Here is a 24,028-nt window from a genome sequence, read left to right as displayed (position 1 = left end):
GGACAGAGATACGTTAATCATAAAATACCCCCACCCCCACCCCAAACACACAAACTGATGCAGGACAGAGATATGTTAACATGAAATACCCCCACCCCCACCCCAAACCAATGCAGGACAGAGATATGTTACCATAAAATACCCCCACCCCCTCCTCAAACACACAAACCGATGCAGGACAGAGATATGTTACCATAAAATACCCCCACCCCCACCCCAAACACACAAACCAATGCAGAACAGAGATATGTTACCATAAAATCCCTCCACCCCCTCCCCAAACACACAAACCGATGCAGGACAGAGATATGTTAGCATAAAATACCCCCACCCCCTTCCCAAACACACAAACCGATGCAGGACAGAGATATGTTAGCATAAAATACCCCCACCCCCTCCCCAAACACACAAACCGATGCAGGACAGAGATATGTTAGCATAAAATACCCCCACCCCCTTCCCAAACACACAAACCGATGCAGGATGGAGATAAAATGATGACATTATGACACTTAGCATGTTTGCACCATTGCATGGTGATTTTCCTTGTAATAAGAGATATGGCTCCTTCCCATGCCAACACTTCTGGCTAAAATCTGATGCCAAGGTCACATATTAAGGCATCCCCACACAAGGAATCTTCCAAACTCCTAAATGCATGCACGCCCTTCTGAGCTGTGATGAAACATTACCACAATGGACATGAGCATGTAGGCTCAAATGCCTTCAAGAACCAAATGGTTTATCAGTGGAAAAAAACCCACCTTCATCCACATTAACCATGAGACATGTCAGGTACATGTTTTCTAATAAATTATTCTCTGGTTAAATACTTCATGTACATACATTTTTTCTTTTGATCTACGAAGACACTGGGAGAAAATAGTTCACAGACATGATTTATGCCAACAGCCCAAGAGACATGCAGGACATTTTTTTTATAGAATTTATGATTGTTGTTTTTTTATTGTTTTTTTTATAGTTAAGATCTGCCTCAATTCCATTATGACCAAACAAAATAGAATCCAATGCAAGGGAATGGTGATGCTTACTTCCGTCAAGGCATATAACTCAACAACAGTTAACATTAAAACAGGAGTTATGGGCCTTGCGAAATATGTGTGCACAGTTATCATACCCTGGCAATGATAATACCTCAATATATAGTTTTTATAAAAAAAAAAACTCAAGATGAAAATGTAAAACCAGGGAATGTATGTGTGAAGTGTTGCATTCATTGCGCTTAACCCCATTGGCGTTCTTCTATGCCATTCTCCTAAGAAAACATTGAATTTAATATTCATAAACAAATTCAGAATTCAATAAACTGAATTCACTTTCATCTTAAAAAAAATGTGTTTATCTAGCCCACTATTCATGTTTGTTCACAATAATAACGACAAACAAACGTTGTGGAAATACATTATTAGGTATTAATAACTACTTTTACCTACAGTCTTTGTATATCTCCTATCATTTGACTTGATTGCTCTACTCTCTGGGTTCAGTATAAATGTTTCAAAGTGCAGGGAGGCAATATGATTTATGTTTATTTAACCCACTCTGTGACATTCGGTGAATAATTACATCCCACCACATTGCATAACATGTCTTTGAATGCATTAAAGGTATTTAAAGATAAATAAATTTTCATTGCATGTCCAATTCACACGGCTTAAATACAGTTGAGAAAGTCTGTGGACTCGTTAAAGCTATTTATTCATTCCTCACAACTAAAGAAGTACTTTATTACAAATATAATCAAAGATGAAATCTTTTTTTGGAAAAGTGAAAATAAGTAAATCTTGTATACGATTGATTTTCATGAAACTGTTCATAATAGAAAAGATTGCATTTGAATTTTATTAAAAAGAATGTATCAGGAGGTTTGAAATTTAAATCCACTATGATAAAAACTTCAAGAGCATGTTAAGTGATTTATGAGTGATAGCTTCACTTCATAATCCAAGGTATTACTTATTATTTATCCAGCCTTAAGCCCAAGTTTTGTGTGTATAGAAACACAAATTGCGGTAGGTTTTGCCTAGGACAATACCTGAAACAAGAGCTGTAACCGCGGACCAAATATCAATGATTTCAATGGGAAAAGAGCAAAACTTTAACTATTAAGGCAGAGTTATGGTCCTTGGTGTACATTTTCCAATGCCCAAAATTCCAAATATATCTGGTAACATCTGTATTAAATTTCAATTGAATTTTTTGAAATTTTTTTAGTTATCTTTTTGCATGCCGACAGGCCGCCAAACTATTTGACAGCAATGCAACCAAGGTTGTTGAGCTATGAATAAGCTTAGCATTTCAAATTAGAATTATAGTCCATTTAAAAAACAACACCTTTTAAATATTAAAATATTTTTCCATCATTACAATAGATACATACACTCTACGAGCCTGTCGAAGGTTCCCACACTCAAATCGAGACTCGAACAGCAGACTAGGACAACAGCCCTGGGGGACCGGATTCGGAAAGTGGTCTCGGCTGCTCCGCTCCGAGTCGAACACGATCAACACGCCTCTCCATTTTGACGTGTACGAGGTGACTTGACTCTCCACGGTTGGGTAGTTTTGGTCTAAAAAGTGAAATGAAATGGAGCATATTATGCAATTGTTGATAAATAATATGTATGGTCCAAACTTGGGGACAAATAGCCATCAAAGATGATTCTCCTTTGCTGAAGTCACTAAGTTTCTGAATCAAATAGTTTATAATAATTCCATTTCATGTCTTTTTAATTGCTATACATTTTTTACACTTAATATACATTAATTGCAGATCAAAACATTATTTTTGAGCAAAATGAACACTTTGATCTTTTTTCTGAAAAAGACAAGACAAGTTGATTTTTTAACAGAGCAGAGCAACCTTTTTTGTGTCTTATCCTGAAGAAACCATTAAATGCATGGAACTATCTGAATATATACATTTTCTAAATAATCTGCGCTGCAAAAAAGAAACTTGATCAGTGCCCAAATAACAAAGGGTTCAATTAATCGTAAAGTGTGAAATGCGTTAGTGATTGATTTATTAACGAGCATTAAGTAAATGTCAATAATTGTAAATAAAACACCTTTGACAGACATACCCATACAAAATATTTGAACAATGATATCTTGAAAACAATGCATCTAAAATCTGAGGTAGCTGCATTTATTTCACAACAGAATCAAGATAAATAGTCTGAAAAATATACCATTCGTCTGCTCAATAAGAAATGTAGTTCAATAAGGAATATTGGATGATGATTTTAAAGGAGAAAGCATATACCGGTGTCTCTGAAATAGGAGTAGCTATTCAAACGACAAGAAGTCATTTCTCAGCCAACTGAGGAAGTTGACAAGTGGTTGAAAGAATACCAGATTTTCTTTTCACTTTCTTGTTAAGTCGTCAAATGTGAATGTTTCTTTCGTATGCTTCTTTTCAAAATGCAAATAATGGATGCAATATGAATGGCTATTTTTTATGCTTATACAAATTGTTCCCCACTTTTCAACACCTGCCGATAATGTTACACAAAAAATAACTGGATGATATTATTTCCCTAAATAAGTATGGTACTAAAAAGTACACAAATACAATATACCCTTGTGAATTTAAACTACGGTAAGTTTTTGGCCATTTTCAATCATCATTTGCATTACCATTTTGGTTTCTATTGACAACATATTTTGTCCTTGAAAATTACATCAGCTAGGAAATGTAAAATCAAAAAGATATAATTATTCTAAATTTTCATCACTTACCATTGAACCTAAAGTGGAATTTTTCCTTTTCATCTGGGCAAGTATTAATTAATTTTGGTGTTTCTAGAATCTCACTTTCGAAATATTGCGGCCAATATGGCCCATACGGCCAGAATTTAATATCCCTCGGCCTCGTCTTGTACTTTGTAATAAATTCCTCGAGCTGTTTTGAGTAGTTTATAAAGCTCGTGAGAGATCGTTGTGGTCGTTGCTGTATGTCCAATGATGGAAACCGCAATTTCAAAGTTTGCGTTGCCATGGTTTCTGATATTGCTGTTGTCAAGGCAACCTTTCATTTTCATACTTCACATTTTTCTGCATGGAGATCATTTACCAAAACGTTTATCCACTTACAATGTGATCACCAAGTGCTTCTACTATGTCTTTAAATTCTTACAAATATCCAGTATTTTGCGATCATAATTAAAATAATCGTCGATTTATTTTTTATTTATGTCATTCAATCAAATACTAAAAATCCTACAAAACTCCAATCTCAGCTAGAACAAATCTTTTATTCCTCAATGTTTATTCCCAGTCATCACAATGCACAATCAGCTCACATGCTCTAATTCTTCTGCAAATATGAATATTTAATACCAGTTTCCCATTATCACCGCAATTTCATAGTAGAATTTTCAATTTCCTTTCAACAGAGCTTTCTCAATATAGCAAAAGGGTGCCTTAAACCTAACGAGAAATAAATACTCTCTACATAGGTTAACATGATCTCCAAATGTATCACCATATTTAGCACTATACATTACAATAAAACTTTCTAAAACATTTTCATTCTAGACGTTTTTAAATATCTATGTTAGTTTACTTGATCAAACATTGATTGTTAGCGTTCAAATATTTGCTTTTAGCGTCGGTTCATTCCTTTACTAACAGAATCTTTCTATCATACGGTCCAAAAATCGTTGTTTCTACTATACTCTGTGCAGTATCTGTACAAACTGTAGATATATCCGTTATTAACAAAAGATTTTCTTTATCTCTTTTTGTAACCTACGAAAGTAAAATTAAATTCTACCGAGTAACACATGTCAAACACACGAACGCCTTTGTTTGGCGACAAAACAGCGCTGTCAAAAGAAAGTGTGTAACATTATCTGAATGTCTTGGGCCATTAATTTCAAACCATTGTTTTCCACTGCCAAATTGTTACTTTTGAGTAAATACTACAAACAGCTTGAGATATTGCTTTTACAAAGCAAATCAGAGAGAAGTAAGGAATTATCTTCTGGTAGAACAAGCTTCATATAGGTCTGTTATGCATTAGCTGTTATTGCAACGATAATAGCAATAATATTAGTATTACCTATCACATTTATGTTTACATTATTTACTCTTCAATTACAGTAATTGCAATTAATATAATAAATATCTCATTCTTTGCAATAATTAAAAATATAAATTCATTAAAATTACTATGGTAACCATGGAATTCTTAGGGAGATTCATATTTAAGCAACAAATGGACTTGATTTCTTCTTAACACATATTTTGTTTATAAACAATAACAAATTTAAAAGTCAGTACAACCTTAGGTAAATTATGCAAAAGAGAGCTTTTAACAAGTTGTGATCCTTAATTAGTTTTCAAAGAAGCCTTACCTCCCATGCACCTACCCCAGGGTGGAGTTGTTATCCCCACATGCAAAGATCATTATTGCCACATTCTTTAAACACAGTAAGAGATCATTAACCCCATACACCTACCCTGGAGACCTTGCTGATTCTCCTCTCCCACATGCCTTCCTAGGTGACCTTGCTGACCCTCTTCCACTACATATTTACCCTGGTGACCTTGCTGACCCTCTTCCACTACATATTTACCCTGGTGACATTGCTGACCCTCTTCCACTACATATTTACCCTGGTGACCTTGCTGACCCTCTTCCACTACATATTTACCCTGGTGACCTTGCTGACCCTCTTCCACTACATATTTACCCTGGTGACATTGCTGACCCTCTTCCACTACATATTTACCCTGGTGACCTTGCTGACCCTCTTCCACTACATATTTACCCTGGTGACCTTTCTGACCCTCATCCACTACATATTTACCCTCGTGACCTTTCTGACCCACTTCCACTACATATTTACCCTGGATACCTTTCTGACCCTCTTCCATTACATATTTACCCTTGTGACCTTTCTGACTTAGATTGAATGGTGTAAGACTGAGATTGAATGGTGTAAAACTGAGATTGAATGGTGTAAGACTTAGATTGAATGGTGTAAGACTAAGACTGGATGGTGTAAGACTGAGATTGAATGGTGTAAGACTAAGACTGAATGGTGTAAGACTAAGATTGAATGGTGTAAGACTTAGATTTAATGGTGTAAGACTAAGACTGAATGGTGTAATACTGAGATTGAATGGTGTAAGACTGAGACTGAATGGTGTAAGACTGAGATTGAATGGTGTAAGACTAAGATTGAATGGTGTAAGACTTAGATTGAATGGTGTAAGACTAAGACTGAATGGTGTAAGACTGAGATTGAATGGTGTAAGACTAAGACTGAACAGTGTAAGACTGAGATTGAATGGTGTAAGACTTAGATTGAATGGTGTAAGACTAAGACTGAATGGTGTAAGACTGAGATTGAATGGGGTAAGACTAAGAATGAATGGTGTAAGACTGAGACTGAATGGTGTAAGGCTTTGATATTCCAATTGCGAGAGTATACTTTATATATATTTATATATATGCAATACTCTGCAATAATTATTTGTGATCAAAACAATGTCAAAGTAAGACAATTATACCATGCATCCATGATCAAATGGAATTTTATAATGTTTTCAAAAACAGTAATTTCAGAAGAATGACGAATGAAGTCTTTACAAATCTTGAAATTGCTGATGATAATGGCCGGTGCTAATATCACTTTCAAAGCTGCAATAATTACAACAAATAGCTGGCATATAAAAGACAAGACATAATTTATGCAGAACAATTATTTTGAAATTAACCATACTTTAGATTTAATTTTTTACCAAAACACTAACTAGCCCGTTTATTTCTTTTGACGTATGTTTTTGATAATTATGACTAATTATGAAATAACTTGCGTCATACTGATCAGTATATATTTATTTGAGGGCCAAAAAGTCACCAGTCAAAATTAAAGTTGACTGTCTTATGCATTAATGTCTTTCGAAATGCCGTCTGTTGGGATTTAATAGCTAGTCCCTTTTACGCCCTGCCCAAAGACACAAAAAATAGTAGTTACTGAATTGTGTTTATTTAACAGATTCCTAGTTCAGAATAACTGGGAAATAAACGGCAAGAAGTCAGATTGTATAGTATAACGGCATTCACAAAATCATGATATAAGTCTGATGTGACAATCATGAAATCAAATGAAAAATGTAACGAGAAAGTACAACAATCATTTTCTTTAATCCTCGTTTCATTAAGGGTCGTTACGCTCGTTCCTTGAGCAAATATTTATGTTTGATATCAATGATGAATATTTGACTTTGGTTTTAATGTATCATTTGAATATTTATTGTTCAGATCAACTATGTCATAATGATTAAACGTCAACCTTTTAACTAACAATGTATCCGCTAAAATTTAGTTTGAAGTAGACTGATTAAATATGAAAGTCACTTTTACGATGCACTTAGAGTCTATTGTAAATTTTGAAACTCTATTCAAATCTGTGTACCTACAGGACTTGAGATTTACAAACATGGCTCCTGTTTCTGGACATTAGTAACTGTTGTCAATTGGATATTATTTTTGTTTGTCTTCAAAATACCCTCAATGAGACTGAATTGTTATCCCCTTGTTGGTATGCATTATGAAGAATTATAAAGGGATGTTTGTTAAGCAAGAGTTTAGTACAAGGTTCACACAGGAACTATACAAGAGCGGAACGCTGACTCTAGTTTGTTTTAATTTCAGTTAGAAAATTTCAATAAGGCCACAGTTAGTTCCCTTGTCATTTATGTGTATTTCATCTCTGGTAATGTGTGTACCATACAAATTTCATCAACAAAAAAATTGAACATTTTTTTGTGTGTGTTATATTGGCATGATAAAAAAAATATGTAAAAATTGGGCAGTATTTGATATGCAAACTATTTTTTTTCAGAATTACGGTATTCAGATGGACTTATGGAGAAACTCTTTAACCAGAGAGAGAGAGAGAGGGGATTTACACAGTGTGTGAACCAAAATGAAAAATTTGCAATTAAAGGCTTATTAAGGTTGATTTTCAAAACTAATTTTGAATTTTAATGTATTTTCATGTAAAACTCAATTGACTTTAATGATAAAAACAAGAGGCACATCAGTGCCTGTGCTCCACTGGCCAAAAGGTTCAAGCAAAGACCACCTAACGAACATTTTCGTCAAGTTTCATAGAAATACAATCATCAATTTTTAAGGAGAAGTTATTAAAAATTTTTTTTTACTTTAATAGCTCTGGCTGCCATGTTGTGCAGTGGACCGAAATGATTTGGGCAATTTGAGTAAAGGAGCACCAAACAAACATTTCTGTCAAGTTTTATCGAAAAAAGGTCATCGGTTTCGACGACAAGTCGTATAAAGTTTTTTTTATTTTTTAGCTCTGGCAGCCATGGTGTGCAGTGGACTGGAACCATTTAACAAATTTTGGTTAATGACCATCCAAGGAACATTTCTGTTAAGTTTATCAAAATCTGATCATCGGTTTCTGAGAAGATGTTCTTTAAAGGTTTTTCTATTTTTTTGCCCTGGCAGCCATGTTGTGCAGCGGACCGGAACCATTTGAGCAATTTTGGTTAAGGACCACCCAAGGAACAATTCTGTCAAGTTTCATCAAAATCTGCCTATCCGTTTCAGAGGAGATGTCGTTTAAAGATTTTGCTATTTTTAGCTCTGGCGGCCATATTGTGCAATGGACCGGAACCATTTGAGCAATTTTGGTAAAGGACCATCCAAGGAACATTTCTGTTAAGTTTCATCAAAATCTGATCATCGGTTTCTATGAAGATGTTCTTTAAAGGTTTTTCTATTTTTTTGCCCTGGCAGCCATGTTGTGCAGCTGACCGGAACCATTTGAGCAATTTTGGTTAAGGACCACCCAAGGAACAATTCTGTCAAGTTTCATCAAAATCTGCCTATCCGTTTCAGAGGAGATGTCGTTTAAAGATTTTGCTATTTTTAGCTGTGGCGGCCATATTGTGCAATGGACCAGAACCATTTGAGCAATTTTAATAAAGGACCACCCAAGGAACATTACTGTCAAGTTTCATCAAAATCTGCCGAACCGTTTCAGAGGAGATGTCGTTTAAAGATTTTGCTATTTTTAGCTCTGGCGGCCATATTGTGCAATGGACCGGAACCATTTGAGCAATTTTGGTAAAGGACCATCCAAGGAACATTTCTGTTAAGTTTCATCAAAATCTGATCATCGGTTTCTGAGAAGATGTTCTTTAAAGGTTTTTCTATTTTTTTGCCCTGGCAGCCATGTTGTGCAGCGGACCGGAACCATTTGAGCAATTTTGGTTAAGGACCACCCAAGGAACAATTCTGTCAAGTTTCATCAAAATCTGCCTATCCGTTTCAGAGGAGATGTCGTTTAAAGATTTTGCTATTTTTAGCTGTGGCGGCCATATTGTGCAATGGACCAGAACCATTTGAGCAATTTTAATAAAGGACCACCCAAGGAACATTACTGTCAAGTTTCATCAAAATCTGCCGAACCGTTTCAGAGGAGATGTCGTTTAAAGATTTTGCTATTTTTAGCTCTGGCGGCCATATTGTGCAATGGACCGGAACCATTTGAGCAATTTTGGTAAAGGACCACCAAAGGAACATTCCTGTGAAGTTTTGTCAAAATCCGCTTATCAGTTTCAGAGGAGATGTCGTTTAAAGTAAAAGTTCACGCACGCACGCACGCATGCACGCACGCACGCACGCACGCACGTACTCACGACGGACAATCTGTGACGACATAAGCTCCATGGCCTTTGGCCAGTGGAGCTAACAATACAGCATACCATTCTGGTACAGATGAACAAATAGTAACCTTTATAAATGTTTCCTTTTGTTAATGAATAGCTATGTGGCCACAAAATACCCAGTAAAAAAAGCGCCAAAGCATATAAAAACATGGATTAAAGAATAATGTAAATATAAGAATTGTTTCTTAAATTTTGAGCGTTCATGCAAGACTCTGGGCCTTGATTTTGTAAATTTTCCAAGAAGCCCTAGCACGCTAAACAGATTTGCAAACAAAGCGTTAATACTGCATTACACATGATAAATTAGAATCAATCCTTGAATAGTAAAATTTGCACAGATATCTTTTAGTCCTATCATGGACTCTATTATTACAATATAATTAAGTCTTATCAATGAAAAATACAAAAAATGGAAAGTCACAATAGTTTAAAACAAACCACTGCATTGAATAACCTAGTGCATATTACTTCATATATTATATCATTAATGAATATATGGTAATGGAAACCACAAAGGGGAACAACTGTGGTAGATTAGTGCCTGTGGTAAGAGGGAGAGTTATATTTTCCTTATACAGAGAATTGTTCTTTTATCTTTAAATTATATAAAAACACTTGACCTGGCTGTTAAAAAGAAATTGGATCAGGTTAGAGTGATATTGTAAGTTTTAGAATGAAAGCTTGAACTAAGCCTTAAATTCCTCTGTCTAAAGGTTTTTATACATGCTTTAAACGTTATAACATTATTTAAAAACATACGAAAGGGCTTGCTTCATTATAAACTATCGAAAACAATATTATTTGAAGTTAGAGGCAAACAACGACTATTACATATGATTATCAACCCACACACATATTTACCAATTGCCATTTGAATAATCATCAGAAATTTGCGAAGATTTTGTAATTCTAATAATCCATCCAACAGACATTTCGAAGTGTACTCCATGTGTATAATTCACATATGAAAAATCATAAGTTTTCATTCAAAAAGGAAAACAGAAAGTGTGTAAATATATTTTCACATGCTTCCTTTCAGGAATGAGTATAAGTATAATGCTTTCTCTTTACGAGCTTTTGTTTTCATTTTCACTATTTATGTCTGAGTCTCTCAAAATGGACGGCTCACGAACAAAAGATGCCGGCTTGAGATACAAATGCGCCATAGCGTAATAGCTTCCCCTCCGAGACTGAAATCGCGAGGTGACGTCGTTCAGCGTTTGTACTTGAATAAACTGCTTCTTAGGTTTCATGTCTTCAGGAGTCAGCGAAAGTTTTCTGTCTGCTTGGCGGCTTTCAACTTTGTCTTGTTTATGTTCCCGCGACATTTTTGTTTGTTTCAATATTTGTTTTATCAATAGTCATTTATTCTTTAAAACAACGTACAATTTTTTCCATTAAACTTCACAATAAGTATATACGAAATCTCTAATCTTAAACAATCTGTAGCATCATATTAAAACTGCACACAACTTTCATTTTAATATTTCACATTCATTTTTTTTTCATTTTACCTCACAACATAGGTGTCTGATTAAGCTCATTTATTAATGTTTTTGAATTTTCCATTGCCATATTGTATGATTATAAAGGGAGCGTTCTAAAGTGCGCACTATTCTTTTCAGAACCCACACTGTGAGAGACATTTCGTATCCATCGAATATTACTTGAAAGTATTCATCAATTATTTTAATCTGTTCTTTGTTCACTTTCAAACGGTCTCAGCTTAACAGACACTTGTCATTATCTGTGTCTGAACTAAAAAATGAAATTTCACAAACAAATTCAATACATAGTTAAATCTATGAATAACGAAAACAAGTAAATGGTACTCTATTTACAATATTACATTGATAATATTTAAGCACAGGATTTGACATAACAGATTTTTGTTGTATTAAAAAGTCATTTAAGATTAATTTAGTGTTTATTAGTAAAACTTAGGTCAAAAATAAATTTCACTTTAAGAACCTAAGGTTATATTAATATTGCCATTTGTTGAAGCACACTAAATTAGAATTTTAGAATACCCAGAACAGTTCAACATGACAAAAGCATAGTGAAAAATAAACTGATTTTTTTATTGTTTTCTCCCATAATCATGTCACTATTCAATGTTTATGTTTGCTTCCAAGCATCGAAATCCATTTTTTACTTAATTTCACTTTTATAATTTGTATACACTGTAAATTAATGAAATATTTCCTCTATAAAACTGCTTTCAAAAATGATTAAATTTGATATAATCACAATTAATGAACAGTATGAAAACATTTTTTACTTAATTTCACTTTTAACATTTTTATAAACTGTAATTTAATGAAATATTCCCTCTATAAAACGGCTTTCAAATATAATCAAATTTGAAATAATCACAATTAATGCCGATAATTGAACAGTATGAAAAAAAAAACGAGAATGAAAGCAAGTTCAATATTTTATGAACCTGGAGGATCAGTATGTCTGTTTATTTAAACAAATCTAATGGTCTCATAAAGTCTTGAAAGTGAATTTAATGACATCCACTTCATGTTCGCCATAGATATCACTTTCAAGACAAACAGTAATATTAAAATTGCTATTGATATATCTGCTTATGAATGAACCCTGTTTAAGCATCAAAGGAGCTATAAGCACCAAATCATAGAAATGAACAGTTTTGGACATGATTTGTTTCTTGCTGAATTTCATGGAGTCATGGCAATATCATGTTATTCACTTTTTAATTGCTTAATGTTTCATTTCAAATCAATTTCCATAACGAATAATATTATCATTGTCCAGTATTGTACTTTCATCAGTGGCAAAATCTATGTCAACTTTATTTAGATTTTTATCATTGCTTTTAGAATACAATGTATTTATAGTTTAGTCGATGGTAATACAATGCTGTCATGGTTTAGTCGATGGTAATGCAATAGTGTTGTGGTAATGTCAATGGTAATGCAATGCTGTTATGGTTAGGTCAATGGTAATGCAATGCTGGCATGGTTTTGCCAATAGTAATGTAATGTTGTCATGATTTAGCCAATAGTAATGTTATATGCTGTCATGTTTAGCCAATGGTAATGCAATGCTGTTATGGTTAGGTCAATGGTAATGCAATGTTGTCATGGTTTAGCCAATGGTAATGCAATGCTGTCATGGTTTAGTCAATGGTAATGCAGTGCTGTCATGGTTTAGCCAATGGTAATGCAATGCTGTCATGGTTTAACCAATGGTTATGCAATTCTGTCATGGTTTAGCCAATGGTAATGCAATGCTGTCATGGTTTAGCCAATGGTTATGCAATTCTGTCATGGTTTATCCAATGGTAATGCAATGCTGTCATGGTTTAACCAATGGTCATGCAATTATGTCATGGTTTAGCCAATGGTTAGCCAATGGTAATGCAATGTTGTCATGGTTTAGCCAATGGTAATGCAATGCTGTCATGGTTTAGTCAATGGTAATGCAGTGCTGTTGTAATTTAGCCAATGGTAATGCAATGCTGTCATGGTTTAGCCAATGGTTTTTCAATGTTGTCATGGTTTAGCCAATGGTAATGCAATGTTGTCATGGTTTAGCCAATGGCTATGCAATGCTGACATGGTTTAGCCAATAGTAATGCAATGTTGTCATGTTTTTGTCAATGGTTATGTAATGTTGTCATGGTTTAGCCAATAGTTATGCAATGTTGTCATGGTTTAGCTAATGGTTATGCAATGCTGTCATGGTTTAGCCAATAGTTATGCAATGCTGTCATGGTTTAGCCAATGGTTATTTTATGCTGTCATGGTTTAGCCAATAGCAATGATATATATTCATGGTGAAGTCAATGGTAATGCAATGCTGTCACGGTTCACCCAAAAGTAACGCAATTTTGTCATGGTGAAGTCAATCGTAATGCAATGCTGTCATGTTTTAGCCAATGCTAATTAAATGCTGTCATAGTTTCGCCAATAGTAATGCAATGTTCTCATGGTTAAGTCAATGGTACTGTTTAGCCAATGATTATGCAACGCTTTCATGGTTAAGCCAATGGTAATGCAATGCCTTCATGGTTTAGCCAATGATTATGCAATGCTTTTATGGTTTAGCCAATGATTATGCAATGCTTTTATGGTTTAGCCAATGATTATGCAATGCTTTTTATGGTTAAGCCAATGGTAATGCAATGCCTTCCTGGTTTAGCCAATGTTTATGCAATGCTTTTATGGTTTAGCCAATGATTATGCAATGCTTTTATGGTTTAGCCAATGGTTATGCAATGCTTTTATGGTTTAGCCAATGATTATGCATTGCTTTTATGGTTTAGCCAATGGTAATGCAGTGCTTTCATTGTGTTATGGTGAAGCCAATGGTTATGCGATGCTGTCATGGTTAAGCCAATTGTTATGCAATGCTGTCTTGGTTTAGTCAATGGCAAAGCCAATGCTGTCATGGTTAAGTCAATGCTGACATGGTTTAGCCAATGCTGTCATTATTTATCATACGATTATGCCAATTTCTGAATGGTTATGGAATGCCTTCATGCTTAAGCCATTGCAAATATATAGTCTAGCCAAAATGTAGAGCCAAAGCATTTATGGTTTAACCAATGCTTATGCAATTGCCTTCATGGTTTAGCCAATGGAAATTAAATGGTTTCATGATATACCCAATGGTTATGGCAAAACCTTCATGGTTTAGCCAAAAGGTAAAGCCAATGCCTTTATGGTTAGCCAATGGCAAGACATTGCCTTCATGTTTAGCCAGTAGTAATGTAAATGATTTCCACAAACTATCCTATGGCAAAGCAAATGCCTTTATGGTTAGCCAGTGGCAATACATTGCCTTCATGTTTAGCCAGAGGTAATGTAAATGATTTCACAAACTCATATGGCAAAGCAAATGCCTTTATGGTTTACTCAATACTAATACTGATTCCATCATGGTTCAGACAAAGATTATGGAGTGCATATACATTATTATCAGTAACTTTTTGTGTTTAAACTTCTGCTGTCAATGCTCACTAATTGCCGTTATCCTATACTCATGTCATTTTTTTAAGATTCTCACATGATTGCCAATATTTTCATTTTTCGTCAACTCAATAAGCAAAGACCTTGGTATATATCTGATCTAACAGAAAAATGTCTGTATTCCACCATGTCTGTCAATGGGCGGCTTTCAATGTTTGTTTTTCATAAAGTTAAAGTACCAGAAGCCAGTGAGTCTCCGCTAATGAGCCTCATTCTAGTGTAAGACAATCTCCTCAAGTAGTGTAAGTGGTTTTCTAGATTACACTCAAGACTGATTTTACTGGTACATGGTAATGCAATAGTTAAATGTTTGCTTTTGAGAACAGCTTGAGAGATTCTCTTTAAATATCATGAAGTCATCCCACCCAACAAAAAAGGACACCAAGTCAACTTAATCATACTGGGTTCGACAATGACTTGAGACTATTCATGAGGTCGTTCTACCAACGGAAAAAGACCCCTAAGTCAACTTAAACATACTGGGTTCCACTACGATTTGAGACTATTCATAAAGGCCATTTCATCCAAGGGAAAAGACCACTAAGTCAACATAATCATACTGTATTCCACGATGACTTGAGACAATTCATGAAGTTATCCCATCCAAGGAAAAAGACAACTCAGTCTGAGCTGAACTTCATTATACTGGATTACACTATGACTTGATACTACATATGTTTGGCTAGGAGGGTGTATACACATATGGTTCATACAGACTTGTCATCATCAAATTCCAGGCCTTTCCAGGACTTAAAATATTTTTTCCAGGAGTGTATACCATGTTCGATATAAAGGTGCTAGTGTTGGTTACTTACCCTGCCTAACATTGTTTAAGAGCTGTTATAGACCCTTGAGTTTGTATCTGATTTGTGGGTGGGGGAGGCACGGTTAGTTCACTTACAGTATCACCAGCCTGTGGCGCTTCATCCTTGGAAAACTTGTAAAATGAAGTGATCTTTGATGAAACATTGTTATTTTGATCCCTCGACATGTTATTTACATGCTTATCTCCCTTCGCATGCGATTTCAGTGCAGCTTCTCCCATATTTGATATGTCAAACAGTTTATCGCAAACAATACAAAGCACTTTTGTCTTGTCGGTCTTAAATGGACGAAGCCATCGTCTATAGTTTTCATTCACCTCCCATTCACTTCTAAACACACATTTTCCTCACGAAGACATTTTTATCGGATTATCGGAAGTAAACAACCGGAGACATGCTATTCTGCGCGCGGCACTATAAAGGCAGTGTTAAAAAATGGGTTTAAGACCGGGAAATCACTGCGCTTTTTACGGCGTCTATTTCGTCGATGAAATTTGACTTCCGATGGTCAGAAATGTAAATATTCATGATTATTTTGAATAGACAGTGTTTGTCCGACCAATTTCAAGGAAAATTATAAATTTTCATGGGAAATTTTTATTATTCCAGGACATTTCAAGGATATTTCTGACAATGTAATTTTCAAGGAGTTTTCCAGGACTGATGCCAAATTCAAGGAGTTTTCCAGGACTTTTCCTATCCTGTGCGGACCTTGACACATGCAACTTTTCATTGGTTAAAGTTTGTCGTAATTTCACTGACTGACAGGCAGGTTCCAGAATCATGAGAATGCTTGAAAGTGGTTCCTTCATAACATTTAATTCTTAAACAAAAATCCTGCAGGAGGGGACCTCCTCCAACAGCCACACAATTCAACTTATCCAGACCAAACTATTGAAGTTAACTGATGAATAACCTCCAAGTGTTGACACCTCACTTACTTTCAATAGAAATATGGATGAGAGCAAATATTGAAGACAGTTGGGTCACGTTCTGTGACACGCCAAGTCAACACTAATTCTTTGAGCTTAATTGTGACTAAGGTTTGTAACAGAATCAGCCTTAAGTCCCTAATATCCCTAACATACGATTTGCATTTACCGAAAGCAAGCATGCAATATAGTCTGATTGACAGAGTCTGATATGCATTTATAAACAATACTATATCCCGTAGGGATGATGCGAAATGGTCCAAGACTTATATAAGAGTTATAGCTGTACGAACAAGGAATCTGTTCTTCAAGATAATGTATTGATGCCTTTTTCTTATTCTCCATGTAGAACAGTAGCTGACAGCTTAAGAATTTCCAACATATGTTCAAGGGTTCAGCACACCATGATATATTTAAACAAGCATTGTGATCAATACAGAAACAATATAAATGACAATTTTATGAGGAAAGAAAACAAACCCACCCGTGAACCTATCATATAAGGACTGTCAATGTTTACTTGATAATATGGATACATGGCAAAAATCAATCACGGACCCCATGAGTTATTCTCTGAAAAATAATCACTGGAATAAATGGCTCAAAAAAGTAAATACTTGATACACCCAGATAAGACACATAAACCCATTATATCCAACCTGTTCTTATGGACATGTATTTCCTATTCATTTCTGCTCAATTCACCAACGGTGCTTTGGTTAAATCTTTCGATGCAATATTGTCCAGCGCAACAACAAGTCATGCATCGGAAGAGGCATACCTTTATTAAAGTCTCAGGGGCATGCTAAAATTGAGGACACTTATATTCGGTTTATTTTCACAAAGTTTTTTTTTATTTTTATATATCATTTATGATGCAATATACAAATCAGCCATATGAACATTACATTTGAACCATTTATCAATCCTGGACAATAATCATGGAGGCTACAAGCAGGGATTAAAACCAAGCCCGTCTGATACAAAGTCTAAATTTTAAGCACAGCTTAATTATAAAAATTGCTACCAAAAAGACAACCTAAAAACATACAGGCAAGCTTATCTTTTTAGAAAAACTACATTCATAATTTAAAAGTTATACTTTTATAAATTTGTATTTAACCTACTTTAAAATATGTTAAATGTCAAATCCTTTCAAAGTTAAATAAAATCTTCTCAGACCTATTTTGTTAACATCCTCAAAGCTAATATTTATTTAATGAGAGTTCACTTAACGAAATAACTCATATTTTTGGAATACATTAGGAAAGAGCTAAATAAATATGACTTTAAAATGAACACAAAGCTGTTATTCATTGAAGTATTTGCGTCTTAAGGTACAGCTTAACCTATTTACAACTACATGTATTTATAAAACTAATAAATGACAATGGAAGTTTGGTCCCCTAGATACAATGTGACAGGGAAAAAGTACCCCAATCAGTGGTTAGTCCTCATCAAGTTTAAACAGATTTGCTTAATATGTTTTTGGACCGGTTATGCATCTGAAAACACTTTTTTACTCTTATGATACCGGTATCTAAATTGCTGGAAAAATACAAATAAAGCATAATTTTTTTTTTTGGTTTTATTGAGGTGCAAACCCTTTCCGGTAAAGTCATTGAGAAATATTTAGACCTTTTCACAATACATTGATAACATGACGTTATCATGTCAATCAACCAATCTTGTGACAACAAAGCTGTAATTAAGTGACCATAAGCGTTATTAATGCTAATGAAAATTATGGTCTTTAAATACCATATTTGAGCATATATCAACATTTGCCTAAGGGCTCCAGCTTTTGGTATTTTAGTTTTGAAACTCCTAATTATTTATTCAAAAAAATTAATTGCATTTTACAATAACATGAGCAAGTCCCTTTAAGATAAATAAAAAATGGATTGTTAATCATTGATTTATTCAATAATGCAAATCAAATTTTAAGATTAGCTTAAGAGAAATTCTGATCAAAAGAACACCTACAAATTTCAACCCAAGACACAATCATAAACACATTTAAAGATGAATCTTCAAAAAATGTTTAACTGTAAATGTAATTTTGTATATTTTTATAGCAGCCAAGCAGACTAGCAAACATCTAAGGGAAGTAACTGCTATAACTGTTATACGAAAGTTTTCATGCACTTAACTGCCCCTTGAAAGGCAAAGGGAGAGAATTTGGTTTGTTCAGTGATAACATTCATAATCAGTTCTCCACAAATATGTTATGAAACTATGAAGAAGTTGTGATAAAGTTACTAAGTGAGGTTAGTTACAATAGAAGTCGGGTATTCCCGATTTAAGTACTTCAGCTCAAATTTGTAATGTTTGTGCATACAAACTCAAAACCTACCTTTGTATAATTTTTTAAAGGTATTATAGATAGAAAGATAGATTTCAGTAAGGAATGCACATACATGGATGTTTAAAATAAACAACATGTATAGTAAATAACATAATATATACATGATATTATTATTATGATAGGCACACTGAACCAAGGATGACACAAAAAAGAGAAAACTATTAAATATTTTTAAAATATATCATTCAAACTACAGGCCCCTTCAAAAGAAGGAGTTTGTTTTTCAAGAGCTGAAAAGGAAACGAGAATCTCTGAGCACAAATTCTGCTGCTCTATAACAAAACAAAAAAAAAAGCTGGGGAAAATTCTGAAAATACAACAACAAAAGGTGAATACAGTGAATGAACGCTTAAATTTACAATGACTGTGTAATTAAGTTCTAAAAATAACTGTTAAGGGATGATGGGAAATGAAGGAGGGGTTTCCATGCAGTACCTATTTCCCGCATGTGTTTCATGTACTCCCGTCGTCTTCCAGTAACGAGATCCCCTATACAAGACAAAAACTTCTACATATAAAAGGCCATAAAACTGTTTCAATAAAGTATAAGTCGTAAAGAGAAATAGTAATCTCAGCGTCATGTCATATTTTCATACTTTTCATATAATTTTTTATATATCAGTAATAAATGAACTTTATCCAGTATAAAAGATGACACATGTATCTTTATAATCTGGAGAGAAAGACATTATTCATTTTCTGAACAAAATGCAAAACACTTCATTGGACTTGCTAATGATGGAACTGAAGCAGTTTATGGGGATGAATATAATGACAGTAAAGTGCAAAAGCTAAGCAGTGAGACTTTCTCAAGAATCAAATCCACAAGCTCGAGGCTAACAATGGAGAAATTATGCCAAAATTTATCGTTTCTTATTACTCTTTCCTTTTTTTAAAACACTCTATCTTTCTGCAAAATGGTCAGACATAGTATAGACAGATATCCTACCAATTTAATTTGGTTGATAAATTGGTGAAATATTGCTGAAATTATGGGAAAAGCTCTTTATGGACTCTTTCACATAGATATTTGAATTAGACCAGGGGACAACCAGCTGTGCATATAAGCATGTCTATAGGAACTCACATTTGGTAATATAGGGAGTAGGTTTTTAGTTGATCTTTTTTATATTTTTTACAACACATTTTTTTTCAAGATATCATCTTGGAATATGGTTTTCCTGTTTAATCAACACTCAGCGTGCAAACAGTCTGCCAACAATCTATTTTTCGCATTGGAGGCTATGCACACGTGATTTAGTGTAACATAACCTAAGCAGCTTTGACACTTCAAATGTGCTTCAAAATATCCAGATTAAACAATAGAGAAGTTCTACACTAATTATGGGCAAAAAGAAAACTATCAGATTTGTGAAGGGAAAATCTACCCTGTTTCTACTTCGGGAAGGATAATATCTACTATATTTCTACTGCAATGGCAGGAGCTTTTCACTTGCCTGTAAATTTTTGTTCTTCAATCAACCTGTCAGCAGGTTCAGCTAGTATAAACAAGTGAAAATATGTCAATTCTAAGATGAATAACTCCTAGCTTTCATCTGTTTTTTAAGATGAAGTTTTCTCCCTTGAAATAGTCATGATGCAAAGGGAGACAAATTTGCTAACTGCCTCAGGCTATCAAGGGAGACTATTTGATTTTAAAATTCTTATGTTTGAACAAAACCATATTTATTCTGATTTTTCAAGATGAATATATAATACACTTTTTAATTAAATGTGTGATAATTGACTCAAATTGCTCAGGTATTTATCAAGAGCAAAAAGCATACTTACTTTTGAAAAAATAGTACAATGGCTCTACAGGGGTATCTGTGTTCCAAAGAAACTTAGGTGCTGGATATAAAGGTCCCCAGTCATTTGGCCAGAAAGGTCCATGTTGATTTCGCACAACACCAAATTTATCCTCATACGACCCATCAGCATCCCTATCTAAAACCGTACCATCGGAAAACTTCCCATTTCTAGATGCTGTCAAATAACCTTCCTTCGTGTAATACTGTTTATGAAGCTGACGTATGGTGGGGTATTTATCAAACTGTTTTCTATGAATTTCATTTAAATCTTTCACACCTTCTGAGAAGGAATTTAATCCAAACACTCCAGGATATTCATCCTGATTTGACTTTGACAACTCATCTCGAAAGACCACTTCTATCCGAGACGAATTCGTCGGATGTCCATAATTCATGCTCAGAAACTTCTGCATCTGACGCTTGGCTTGTATTGCTTTCCAGCGTCTCGATTTCAAATAATTCCTCTCTTTATCAGATAAATCCAATAGCACATGTGCATTTAGATTCTCAAGTTCACGATTAGAGTTGTTGTTCCTACCGTTGTCGCCGTTAGCATGTCCATGTGGGCGTTCAGGAGGCGGAGTTTCAAGCGCGTCGCGAACACGTTGGTCCAGCTCGGCCTCCATCTGTTCTCGTATAGAGTCCCGCCATCGCTGATCGTCAGAACCTGGAACATGTGATAATAAGATTATTTATTATTTAATATGAACTATAATCATGTAAACATTTGAACTTAACAATGTTCTAACTAAATACCTGTGCTGTGTTATGTTACTTCCACAAATAACCTAAATATACAACAGAAAAAATGTTCACAATAAATAGCCTCAATAATGTATGTGTTTTCTTCAATAAATCAAATTGGTTGCAATAAATGTAGAATCTATAGCATGTAATAAATCGTGATTTAATCATTATCCATTGGTACATACAAAAGTAAACGGAATGACATTGCGAGCAATGTGCTTCATGTTACAGTATTAAGGACAAGACAGAACAGAACAGAACAGAACAAAAACTTTATCAAAACATGAGGTTTAAATAGATGTTAAGAAGATCAAGTGCAGGTTGTTTTTTCTATTTTTCAAGACGATATTATTCAAATTCAAGAAGTTTCTGCCTTATACACTTGTAAGCTAACATAAAAATATCAACAAACAATCCACACAATTTCTCCAATAAATTAATTAAATATATTTTCATTACATTCAAGTATCCAAATAAAAAAAAAATGTGTAAAAATCACTCACACTCTAAAAGCTTGTCAATGAATGAATAATAGCCTTACATTCATTTACAAGGTAAATATACAAAGAACAAAGTATGGGAATTATAAAGTCTGGGAATATGAGGTCCACCCATGAACCAGTTTGACAGGCATTTAAACAAGCATTTTGAACCTTGCAAATAATCTTGTCTATAAAAACATTCATAATCGTCTGCCAAAACACTAATATTAATTACGAAATAAATGATCTTGGCTGACAATAAGTAATCTCTTTGTAAAATCTGTGTGTCAAAACGGAAGGAACCACTGGTTTCATACTTTGCATGTTGGTGTCAAACATAGTTGATCAAAATTTGAACAATAGTTGTATAAATTTTTTCTGGTCACAATGTTTGACAGTCAAAACAACTGTCTACAAAATATATATAGATATAAAATTTCGATTATATACACACATCATTCATTCATTTTTAGGCTGTGGTTTAGCGTTGCAACGGCTTCTCTCCTCAGTGACTCAAGTTTGATTCAATGCCTAAGCACATGTGAGTTTGACTTATATTCACCAAGCCAGAAAAGTGGGTTTCCCCCGGGTATTCTGGTTTCCCTGACAACAAAAGACCAACTTTTGCATTACATCGCGCCAACAAGACGGATTAGAATGACGTGTAATATTAACTTGTTTCACAATTGCTGTAAAATAAATAAGTTTAAAACTAAACATTTTTCATATGTATTGTGCATATTTAATTGTAACCATTATTTCTGCTTTTAAATTAGTATGATGGTTATTATTTTGAAGTTTTTTATATCAACAAGAGATTGTTTGTTTTTATGTTAAAAGCTATGTTTTAATTTTATTTGCCAGTTCCATATTCCTGCTCCAAACTGGGATTGAATGAAGGGCAGCTATTCAATGTTACAGTAATGGCAATCAGATTTAGGCTCGAACCCGAATATGTTTTCCTGCGCCCCGTATATCCCACATGGGGTCACCTACTAACCCTGTAACGTATATATCACGTTGACAACCTGTTTATATGTTTAAATGTTTCATTTATTCGTCGGAATATTCATCGTAATTAGAAATTAGATGCAAATTTGGTACAATATAAATTTGGTGATCCAATATGGAAAAATATGGTGTCACTGCGTGACTAGTCCTGGACCAATGGCATTGCATCATTTATGTTGGAGGCATAATATAGGCCCTTTCACACCCTATTTCAATTAGAATTAAACGGAAAAAAATCACAAAATGTAATAATTTTTATCAAAAATGCATTTTTGGTATTTCATGATTGTGACATATTAAAAATCAGCAAGCGATATTCTTACCAATGATACCAAAACTTTAAAGGGTCACCAACCATGAACATATGACATAATGCCAACTTCATCTGGGGCCATATATTCATAAAGCATCTTAGTGAAAAAATCAACTTAGTGAAACAAATTTAGTCTATAAAGTTAAATTTAAGAAAAAAATATTATTATTTTTTACACTAAATACGTTTAAATAATTAAGCAAGAAATCCATAAGGCATAAGAATAAATTTGTTGAAAAATATGTGTATTTTTGGATAATTAAAATATAAACTGTTAAAAATTTGACTAAGTTGAACATTTTTTATAAGAAGCTACCGAGTATATGAATACGGCCTGAGGACCAAATTAGTCAATATAATTCTTATCTTTATTCTTACATTGAATGAGCAGTAATTCAGCAAATCAAGCTTTGTCCAACATGGTTGCAACTCAGTATAGTTATAGAAGGTATCACAACAGTCTTGTGCAAGCCCTTGAAATATTTTCGCCAAATAAATCATTGAATAAGCAGTATTGCATAGGCCCCTATTTCTCGAAAGTTCTTAAGCATATCAAGGTTGAGTAACTTATTTAATTAATCCACATTTTTTACTTAATTTTATTTTGTTCTAAATAAATTTAGTTTATAGTATAAAGAAAATTTAAAGAAACAGTCCCAAAACTCTTTTAAAGGTAAATGTTACACAAATTGTACCAAAACAAAAGAGTTAGGTTAGCTTAATCCTGTTCTAAGGGACTACCAGAAATTGGGGCTTGCTGAATAGTCATCCTTTAAGACTTAACAATTATTTATTTATCACA

At 34.0% G+C, this 24,028-nt stretch overlaps 1 protein-coding gene across 12 annotated transcripts in view; it reads right to left on the bottom strand.

The window, feature by feature from the left end:
* LOC128205605 (uncharacterized) overlaps positions 1–24,028 on the bottom strand; it is a 120,467-nt gene that overhangs the window by 43,946 nt on the left and 52,493 nt on the right. For all 12 annotated transcript variants that reach the window (XM_052907344.1, XM_052907351.1, XM_052907346.1 and 9 more), the window contains exons 6-8: positions 20,654–21,340; positions 20,320–20,361; positions 2,402–2,591 (exon numbers count right to left, since the gene is read on the bottom strand). In XM_052907344.1, the coding sequence (XP_052763304.1) occupies positions 2,402–2,591; positions 20,320–20,361; positions 20,654–21,340 (919 nt within the window). The remainder of the gene's footprint in view (positions 1–2,401; positions 2,592–20,319; positions 20,362–20,653; positions 21,341–24,028) is intronic.

This window comes from Mya arenaria, chromosome 10, assembly GCF_026914265.1.
Source record: "Mya arenaria isolate MELC-2E11 chromosome 10, ASM2691426v1".
NCBI lineage: Eukaryota > Metazoa > Mollusca > Bivalvia > Myida > Myidae > Mya > Mya arenaria.
This window is presented reverse-complemented; position numbering and strand designations above follow the sequence as displayed.